Below are 10889 nucleotides of genomic sequence, written 5' to 3' on the forward strand. Positions count from 1 at the left end.
AAAACGCCTGTTTAAAAAGTCAACTCATCATTGATAGTTCATTAGATTCTTAGTCTCTCTGTGCATTGACAACCGCCATCCCAATGTTTTGCAAGATGTTATTGCCGAGCGCGTATACGTTAAAGAAATGGTGTCCAAACTGAATGTTTTAAAGTTTCGATTTAATTTATATATTTTTGCAAAAAAAAGCTGGCCTCATATGAGGCCATGACTGACCTCATATGAGGTCAAATTGCTTGTCGTCTAGACACTAGACATGTCTATCCGACCGGGGCTTGCCAAAAACGTAAGTAACAAGATGCAATTCTCACGAAGCTCTTTCCGGTGCCGAGGGAGAAGTCATGTACAGTGGCGGGGGTATGTTTTCCTTCCATTTCGACAAAGCGCAAGGCAAGAAAAAAAACATATCGAAAGGTGCCCGTATGTGAGGACAGTTGTCCTCATATGAGAACAATGGTCCGATAGACCACTAGAGACAAGGGCTTTGACAAACTTTCGAGCTTGTTCTTTTCCAGATTGCCTGGTAGGATGGGGTTAGCTGTAGCAGCGCAAAGCAGACTTCTCCTTGAAGAAGTGCAAACATGATGACTCGATCGATACTGCGATACAGAACCATTCAACGCCCATCAGAGCGATGCATGGATCTGTCAGCGCTGACGAGCTACACTCCCGCTTCACGTCCCCCGCATCGAAGCGCAAAAAGTTGCATCTCCCTGTGGGAGCGAGATGGCTGATACGGTACTGTCCCCGGTCACACTTTGACCGCAGTAGATGCCGCAATGACCTTCATACTGTACCAAGCCACTTTAAACAAGACCACAAACGCCATTCGATTCACCCTTTTCGAACAGCATTGTTGTCAATGGCTCTTTGACAGTAAACGCCCTCCTGATCAAAATCCCCAATAATTGCGATGTACGAACCTGCGAGACGCTAACGTGCATCTTGCAGCGGGTCTGACTAAAGAGAGTCTACACAGTAATATACCGTACAAGGTTGTCTGATTCAAAATCTACATATCTCATGTTAACTATGCGTCCCCTGCGGCTTCGTCCTCGAGAATCGCAATACAGGCGTCAAGTCAAGAAAAAATACAAATTATTTCGACGTTTGTGCTCAAAGCTTTGCGATACGACGGGCAAAACGTGCGATAGTGAATAGAAACCACTTTGCACAGGAAAGACGTTACTTTCGTCAAAAAAAATCAATATATGTGTCTTTCGTACACTGCTTGTAGAAAAATAACCGCAACTAGGAAGAGCATGACAGCGCTTCCTGCCGAGATATCTATTTTCTGTCGCCAAGATCGACATCACACTTTGCAGCCTTCATCAGCGCCATTTTGAGACCACCTGACCTTGCATATTCCGCAGTTTCCGTCGCACCACCGACAAAATTTTGTTCAATAAAAACGCGAGGGACCGTTGTGGTGCCGGTCATTCGTCCCAGAGCGGTTTGGACCTCGCGTGCAAAGCTTGGTGGGATGGTACCGTCGTCCAATTCAACAACTGCTGGTGCGGGAGTTGTGCACCCCAACGCCTGCAACTTGTCGGCTTCGAATGAAAGCAACTTCTTTGCGGCTTTGCAGTATGTACAAGTGGTCTTACTGAAAATCTACGCTTGTAAGCAGAAAAGAGCCTTGGGGTTAGGGAAGGGAAAAATAAAAATGGAAGAGAACGTAGGAAGCACCTCTCACTCGAAATTTCTTACCACTACTTGATTTTCGCGGACAGCTTTGTGCACAAACTCGTCCGCGATCCGGCTCGGTGGTATCGGTGGTATCGTTGTAGATGCCGTCTGACCCATCGCCCATGCCCAAGGAAGGCAGCTTTGTCCTGCAAGTCGTACTTGATCAATGCAGAGCCTCAGGGTGGAAGTCTTGCTCCATAGAAGTGCACGTCTGTTTGGGAGGTGCTCTGGCCTTGTCAGATACCAGAGGAACGGGAAAACGTTCTCCACCTATGTCATATACTGTACCTTCGTACTACTACTGTAGAACCAGTCTGTCACGAGGGATCGCAGCCACATTGGCGGCACTGTAAGTCTGATGGAAACAGAATCTACACTGTGCGGTGACCCCAAAAATTTCAAAAAACAACCCTGCATGTGCAGTTTTCAACATTTAAAAAACAATCCCCAACCCCAACTCCAGATGCGATCGAGATTCTAAGCTGTACAGTACATCGCCAGTGTATCGCACAGTTCACCAGGCTCATTTTTATGTCGTCGTTTCACACTCGTCGTTATGTTATACTACGTTACGAGTAGGCAGGCCTGGCGTGGCAGAACTGAAAAATCTTGAGCATTGCTCTTCCCCTTCATCACGAGTATACCGAGCTGCAGAAAACACTCTTGAGCAATAACGATGTTTCCGCCCGCATTTGCAGCAGCGTATTCTTTCCGAACTCGAATCTCGCAGCGCACTCAAATGACCTGCTCTGTTTCGCCAAGGCCAGCGCCGGTGCTGGTCTCGGATGTCCTCGACACCCTCGTCACCGACCCATTCTTTAACGGCATGTCCTCATACTTCGGCTTTCCTTCCTTCCAGGACTTTCTCGATGCCAAAACTCCCGGCCTCTGGCATCAATTCGAAAAGGGTCAAGTCGCAGAACACGAAATCGCACGGACTTTCTTCAAGGATCATCGTTTTGTCGATGTTCCTGAGTTGAAACAGTATCTGAAAGAATCTTATTCCCTCATTCCAGGGATTCCGGCCCTATTGCAAGCACTTCAAGAGGCCGAAATAGAGGTCCACTTATGCACAAATTATCCTGTTTGGGCAGAGTTGATAGAGGATGCCCTGCATCTCACTACTCGATTTGGTGTTCATTGGACATTTATCAGTGGGAAAGAAGGAATCCGGAAACCAGACAAGAGCGCCTTCTGGAGAACAGCACAAAACGCCGGCGTCGCTCCGTCGGATTGTGTCTTTCTCGACGACAGCGAACAAAACTGCAAAGGCGCGATAGCGGCGGGTTTCCTTGCAGCTATTCATTTTAGAAACCCAGCCCAAGCTGGTCAAGAACTTTCAGTACTTTTGGCCGGGTATGATGTCCCATTTCGAAATCCAGTCGGTGCCAAGACTTTCCATACTGAAGTCTAGGGCCATATGCTATCCTGCTCTGTACATAGTCCTTCTCTGGGTGATCTGCATGTCTAAATTGATACAGGGACTATGTCCCATTAATTAAAGGATTCCTTCAGTGTTGCATGTGAGCCTTTCTCACAATACACGAACGGCTACGCTGCACCTAAAAGATTCTCGACATGTCGCCCATTCGTCCCCATAATGCACTGCTGAACATGCAACGAAGACTGCCGACATCGCCAATGTGTAGCGGCATCGTCGTATCGGTCCAAGTTTCTTCCCCCATCTGTGCGTTCGTTACTTGGACAAAGTCATAACTGCAATCGACATACTCAGAAAGGAGCCTCTCCAGCCATGAGCGGATTGGCTGCCTCACAGACATCTTCCCAAGATTCATCCTCTTCCCCTTCCTCCTCAGCACTCAAACGAAGATATTCCAAAGCTGCGAATCTATCCCAATCCGTCAAATCTGGAGTTGCGTGTTCTTGTCGAATCTGCAGGGGGTCCCTTGCTTCAATCGCGAAAAATTTGTTCAGATTGAAGAGAACGTTGAAGAAGTTGCCGGCAAGCTTGCACTTTTTCAAGTCCCTTCTTCTGATTACAGGGGGTTTTACGTTGGGGTTGATCATGTCAAGCAACTGGCATAGAATATCTCGTATTTGGACTGGTTCGTGACCGAAGCACTCCATGCGGTGCAGCTGCTCCGTGTAGAAAAATTCCATGTCATACATTGTTATGAGTCCGTCACCGTCCATATCAACACAACGGAACCAGTAGTCGATTGCAGTATCACTCGTCTTGTCCTCTTCGCTAAGGCAAAACCAAATGAAATCTGTGTAAGACATGAACCCAGGATTCTCTGGGCAGTCTAGAGGACGTGCATAGCCACCAAAGATACGGTCAACGATGCGATACGTGAGGGAGTGACTCCCATATCGCATTAAATCTTCCCTATCAATTTGCAGGTCATGGTTGGCATCCAGCTCCCAAAAACGACAATACAAAACATAAAAATGTTCGTAGCTGAAGTATTTGCGTTCTCGGTTGATGTCTTCTTCTTCATCGACGTGTATCAGGGTTTCAAGCAGCTTCGATCGCTTGATATCGGTTAAAGTCAGCCTTCCGTTGTGCTGTCGCGTGCAGCCGAAGTAAATTCTCTCAATGACCGTTTCAGAATATCTCTGCTGAAACTCTGGGGTGGCGTGCAGAAACGCAAGTCCCTGATGGCAAAGCAATAATGCACGCAAGAGTGGCTTAAAGTCACTTGGGATCAAATAATCTCGATTTGCATGTGGTTCTCGCAATGCTGCAAAAAGTCGTGCTTCCCTTGAGGAGTTTGCGGCAATCTTGTTGTAGTACGCAGTAAACTGATTTTCCTCGATAGTTTCGTTACCAGTGCAACCCTGCGTTGCCCCTACCGCGTTGCCTTCGCCCGCGGTGGCAGGTTCAGCGGTTGGTGTCGAGTCGCCCTGGGCTCCGGAGCTGGCGTGAAATCCATTCACTCGCCGCCCATCTGTATGCATATCGTTAACATCCCCCATCGTGGTATCAGAGCTCGTTCCGCCGGTTTCATTTCTGGAGGGTGTCGCGTCCACTGAACTAGCAATGCTGACTTGTCCGGCACCGCTATCTCGTTGAATGACGTCGCGCATGGCAGTTTCCTCGTTCTGTGGCGCAGATACGTCCAGCTGATCGTCCGGAGTTTGCCGTGTCCGTTCAGCACTTGCTTGAGGAAACAACTCCAGAATAGCATTGAATACAATGGATGCGAAGTACGACGGGAGCCCAATTGCTTCCGCGACCAGCTCCGCGATCTCGGCGCGACTGACTCCATGCGCATTCTTCTGCACCCGATGGCTCTGAAAAAAGTCAATAATAGTCTGGCGTTCTTTGCTTTCCCTTTCTTCCGCATCTTTGCCGCATGGAAAATAAAACCTGGGAATAGACTTCATTTTCTTCTGAAGGGTTGTTGCATCCGTCATGGAGGTATCCTTTTGCGGCACAGAACGGGGTTTTAGGGGTGGCGTCGCGGAGGAAACGAGGCCTTCATCCATTGGCGATACCCCACTATCGAGGGCCGTTGCCTTCCCGAGCGTTTCATGCAGCTCGTTTTGTGATGACCCTAAAGAAGTCGTTTGCGCCGTCCTTGCTGCAAGAGCTTCAGCCGGTATTGAGTCTGGCTGAATTGCTGTATAGCTATCATTTGCATGACTTCCTCTCTGCTCTAAACGACCTTGTCCGACCGTCGTTCCTTTTTCCACTGAGGTCTTTGTGGATCCCGGCTTAGAGCCTCTGACTGATGTAGACTCTGTGGAACCGTGTGCCGAGGAAGCCACTGCGCTTGCAGCTTTTTCTTCCGACAAGACACTAAGCGCTTTATTGTGCAATGACTCTCCATCTGCTCTGCTGAACGCCGTTGCATCACGCCCGCCTCCTGATCCTTGAACAGGCGCTTGGTCTCTGCCAGCGGCAGCGGTCATCCCTGCTATACCATCTGCCACACGGTCCAGTGCTTTACTGTCTGCTGCAGGCCGGCGAACGCACTCTTCCGAAGGAGATGATACGGCGCCAGTGAGAGCCGACGGAGTCCTGCTATCCAGTCCTGCTTCCATCGGACGTCCCCCTGCTCCCGTGGCAGACGTAGAGAGGCTGTTCTTGTGCGCTGCGGAAACTGTTCTCTTCATAGAAGCAACCGAGTTCCGATCCTTCGCGTGTGACTGCTCATTTTCAAGAGGCGACGCTGAACCACTTCTGCCCAGGTCAAAGTCTGCAGCTGCTGGAGTCAAGGAAGGGCGGAACGACGATAGAACGCCGGGTGGCGCATTTGGAGGTGAATGTGGAGATGAATCTGAGTCTCCAAATGGAATATGATTTCGAAAAAGGCGGGAGACGGGCGAACCTGGAGCTTGCTGGGAAGATGCAGCAAGACCTGAAGGTGCTGCGGCCGATGGTGATCGAGATAGACTCGGGGATAAAGAGCGCTCCGTCCGCATTATACGACTTGTCTGTTCTGCTCCAATGTCTGGGGTCTTGCCTGCCCGGACATCATCCAGGAGCCCCATGAGCCATTTCCGCGATTCTGGGCGTGCGAGCCATTCGACAAACAGCTGATCAAGCTTAAACTTTGGCCATGCAGCACAATCCGAATTTGTAATAAGAACGACGGGAGGGGAAGGCAACGATCTCAGCGTAGGGGAGCCCCATTCTAGGGCTATTCGAGGCAATGCAGCCTGATGCGTTGATGGCGAAATTGATGTCCCCAAAATGTATTGAGACCCGGACGTTGGAGAGACACCTGATTTGTTGGCCTCTTTCCCATTCATGGGAGTAGTCATGATAGATACCTCCGGGTCGACTTCCATCATCACCTCATCAGTTCCTAACAGGTCCAACGGAATTCCCGGTCTTGCCTCGTGATGTTGCGTAGGAGGCGTAGTATCAATGTCCATGACTTGCAGAAGTAACCTCGCAACCTTCAATCAAGTTAAGAGTGAAGGCACAACAGGTCCCGCAGAATTATAGAAAACCAACTGTCAAAGATGAAACTAAAACGCGAGAGTTCCGGTACACGAGGGTGAAGTATATATTTGTATTAGCTGACAAAAGCCAATACGGGAACTTGTACGAGCGGATCACTTATCGTTCATTTAGTGCAATGAACCTGACCAGAAACTGTGGCCAGTTGGTCTACTGTGCGATGAAAGTATCGCCCACGTAGCACAGTCAGCGAAACTTGGGTTAGATATCTGAGAGAAAGATGCCGGGAAACCGAGTGGGAGCGAGGAGGACAACGCTCTCTCCAAAGTGACGCCAGGGGCCGAAGGGCTACGCCTTGAGGCAAGACTCGGTCGAGGTGAGAAGCGATCAAATAGATTTCAAGCGACGGTGGAGCGGACACGACTGGCGCGGAAACGGAGGCTTCTCACCAGCCGACCATGAAAAGTAAGGATAGCACAGCTGTCCTGGATTTCATTTTTGAAACTCCTGTGATGGCGCTGTGGCAACAGGGGAAACTCACCACAGAAGAGTAGCCATGGCCACATAAAATCACCTAAAAATTCAGAATAATGAATTTTTAGTCCCGGTCCAAAGTCAATGCCCATATTATATACATAGACTTTGGGCCGGGCAAAGGTCCGTATTTATATCTGTAACGGGTGCTGGGTACCCCTCAGATGTGTACCTATTGCCGTTTGATTCACACCGGGCCATTTCGGACCACTGGGACTGCTGTTGCGCCTCGAACCGCTACGAGCTACAGTACAGTCGACCCTAGGCATTAGTGCCGCCCGGTGTAAAGACTAATAATACGGCACTAATTCGGAGCGGCACAATCAGATGGCAGAACCACTACCCGGCCAGAACTCTGTTGTTGGAGTCTGCTGTTGTTGCCTTTGACCCTGTCTCTCATGCCTAGCTTCTAGAAAAGCTCGTTTTGCGGACCTCAAGTGCGATAAGGCATTGCTCACATCGCACTCCACACCCAGACTCTTCAAAGACCCAAACAACCTTGCTAGTAGCACTACAGCACTCGGTACGGCCCGCCTCTCCGTAATTTCACACTCGCCTTCTGCCACACAATCATCCATCATAGCATCACTGGCAGACTGATTCTGTAGCTCTCCACTATAATGTTGAATCGCAAGCATCACTAATAGAAGCTTCTGCCACAAGCTCATTAGTCTCGATCTCAATTCATTCCTCCACATCTTTCCTGCAGAATTCTGCAGTTTCTGCAAGGCCGTCTTCTGGCGCCAGGCTCAATCAAGTGAGCTTCAAGAGTGGGGTAATGAGCAGGGTGAAAAGTTTTTGTTCCGAGCGTTGTAGCGGTGTTGGTCACAATTTGTTGGAGTGAAGGAAGAGAGCGTTTTATGTTTCGGATGGTTCGCTCTGAAATTTTGAACTGACGCATAACTGTGGAATTCGCATTCCTGACCTGCAGCAGATGCCCAACCTCGATTACCTGTGCAATCGAAAGGCGCGTACGCTTCGCTTTGGCGATCTTTTCAGGAATCATGTTACGGTCTTTGAGTGAGGTGCCAGCACCAAGTGAGCTGAGGCGCATGAGGAGTGGGCGATGACGACGTCGTGCATGACACGTGGCAGAACCTGTGTCTGCCGGTTTTGGCAGCACTAATTCGAGGGTGGCAATAATAAAAGCGGCACTATTGCGCGTCCCCCCGCCCCCCCCCCCCCCCCCCCCCCCCCCCCCCCCCTGTACACGTACTGTGCAATATGACGGACACGTGTTACAAATCCAGTTGGCCAGAAAAAAATGTTGTCGAAATATTTCCTCTTTCGGGTGCCTTGAGCTGCCGTGACACGCATGATGCTGCGCCGTGACCGCATTCTGGAGAGCGCGGGAAATTACATATTACGCCATATGACGTGAAAAGCGAAAACATCTCTAAATATTGTTAAGTTTCATAGCGAAGATAGATGGTCGTTTACGGTTGGACCTCCCGCGCACCCGAGATATCAGCGGTAGCGAGAGTACTCTTGACTATCTATCGAAAAGTAAACAAAGAAAGAACAATATCAGAGAATAGACATGTGAGGGAAGCCCAGGGAAGGGCGTCCTGACGGGGACGGGTGCGCAAAAGAGAAATAGACATAGCCAAGAAGTCACGAGACTCTCACCCGGCCGTCGGCGATATGTAGGACAGTGCACGCTCGGTCGAATGCCAGGTGTCGGCATATCACTCGCTACTCCCTGGACAGCTTCACCCGCATACAAAAGTGTATACAGAGGCGAAGCGCAAAGCGGAGCCGAGTGTGCGAGCGATGCGGAGACGGAGGCGTGCTAGACTGCTTGGCCTTGGGGCAGCATATGCGCAAAGATAGGGCGCGACGCGGCGGTGACAGAAATATTACTATCAAAGTAGACCTGTAGCATCTCCATAGATGCCCAGGCCAAACGATTCATGATCCAAGCGTCTGTGAATCCGAGTCCTAAAAGCTCATTGTACGCCCCGATTTGCGCGCTGTGTGACGAATAAAAGAACCCATTTGGCGGAACAGCGCCAACACGCAGCAGCGACAATGACATGGCGTCCTTCAAATTCGTAGTCCCCAAGCGCGTTCCAGCTCGGAGGTTGAAGAAACCAGCATTGGCCGGTCGCTGTGTCTTCCACCTGAGCATCAACAGCCCGGGGGCATCCCATTCGGGATTGTGACGGTAGGAGAGTCGCACAGGGCGTTGATAAGACTTCGCTTTGCGATGCGTCAGGGCCACACCCACGCTAGCATCCGTGACATCAATGTCTTCTGCTGCCACGTGTGCCACGGAAACTGACCTGCATTGAAAAATAAATGCGAAAACGGCCATAGCGCAGGAGCCCACTTCCTCAACGACTTCGGTGCCCAAGCCAAACTCTGCCACACGCATCGCGATTGCGGCCCTAATCCCGATTCGTTTTCGCGCTTCAGGTCGGTCGCGATCGGTCTTGTTCATGTACGCAGTAACCATGGCAGACACTAGCAGGGAACGCGTCGGAGAGGGTAGCCCTTGAGTCTCATGGAAACGGGAGACAGCGCTGATATAATTGCGAACCGAGCTTGGACCTACCCTACCCTCCAGGTACATGTAACCCAGGAAAGCGAGCACGTCCCCTTCGTTTGCAGGCAGCGGATCTCGACCATCTTGATCACAGAACACCAACCACTTCTTAATCTGACTGCTCCTGTTTGCCCACGTCTGCGCCTTCCACCCATGCGACACCAGCAGCTTCGCCGCCACCTTTGCGCCCCCCGTCTCTCCTTCCATCCCCGTCCTTGCCAGCACCGCATCCCGGATCTCCGCCGTCCACAGCTGCGCTACCCTATCCTTGCCAACACTAATTCCCATGCGGCGTTCACAGGGCGCGAGCTTTGAAGCAACGGGGGGCCGTGGTCGGAAGGGCGAAGCACGATGAGCTCCTCTGCCAGCCCGCGCAAGCGCGCGTACCATGCTTGCGCTTGCCAGTGTGGGGCTATCAGCACCCCCTTTCCGCCCTCGGCCTGAATCTTCCTCACCACGAGAGGAAGGAAGTCGAATGGCGGATTCCAAAGACGCGCAAGGCCACCCCCCCAATACTCCCCCATCTGCGTCAGAACGTACTTCTTCCTGGGCACCAGCGTTTCCCCAACCGGGCGATCCTTGAAGACGACCTCCAAGAGGTATTCGTGCTGTATTGACCGCAACAAGCGGTCCGTAGCTCGTGCGTCTCCCGGGTCCCACGTTCGGGAAAGGGCGTCTGCGTAGCGATTCACGGCCGAGGGCAACCAGCGCGCCTCTATTGTCACCCCCAGCACCACGAGCATCTTCTGCAGCCGACGAAGCTCGACCATCATCGGCTTTGAAGCCGAGACCATGGCGTTCAGCACGTAGACGACTGCTTGGTTGTCCTCGTGTAGCAGCAGCCGCCTCACGCTCGGCTGGGAGACGTAGTCGACGAAGTGCCTCTGCAATAGAAGCCTCGCTGCCCTTAACTCCCTCAGCGTTATACTTGTCGCCCGATCCTCGGCCGTCCAGAAACCGCGACCCTCCCACAAACCCGGTGACCCAGCCTCCTCGTCGTCGCCTAAGGTCCCCATATCCCACGTCGGCGGCATCGCTGTGCATCGTTGCATGAGGGTCCAGCCTGTGGAGATCCCTGCCTTCTCCACGCGCCAATGAACGCCAATGTCGCAGGGTGCGCAGCGACTGCCGACAGAGGCGAACGCGACCCCGGCAACGTCTCTTCCTCTTCTCCCCGACCAGAGCGCCGTCCATGGTGTCCGAAACCCTTTCGGCGGCTCCGCCTCCGGCCCCTCGCTGGGG

The 10889-nt window shown here is 51.5% G+C and overlaps 2 protein-coding genes; both read right to left on the minus strand.

Moving 5' to 3' along the window:
- Positions 1-1076: 1076 nt before the first annotated feature.
- On the minus strand, positions 1077-1883 carry CHC_T00003942001 (hypothetical protein). XM_005715188.1 is given in 2 exon segments: positions 1077-1313; positions 1314-1883. The coding sequence occupies 1 exon segment, from the start codon at positions 1311-1313 to the stop codon at positions 1077-1079; it is 237 nt and encodes a 78-aa protein (XP_005715245.1). The 5' UTR covers positions 1314-1883.
- Positions 1884-2194: 311 nt separating this feature from the next.
- On the minus strand, positions 2195-6411 carry CHC_T00003943001 (hypothetical protein). XM_005715189.1 is given in 2 exon segments: positions 2195-3420; positions 3421-6411. The coding sequence occupies 1 exon segment, from the start codon at positions 6409-6411 to the stop codon at positions 3421-3423; it is 2991 nt and encodes a 996-aa protein (XP_005715246.1). The 3' UTR covers positions 2195-3420.
- Between the last annotated feature and the right edge of the window lie 4478 nt (positions 6412-10889).

The sequence above is a fragment of the Chondrus crispus genome, genomic scaffold (assembly GCF_000350225.1).
Source record: "Chondrus crispus Stackhouse genomic scaffold, scaffold_207, whole genome shotgun sequence".
Taxonomy (NCBI): Eukaryota; Rhodophyta; class Florideophyceae; order Gigartinales; family Gigartinaceae; genus Chondrus; species Chondrus crispus.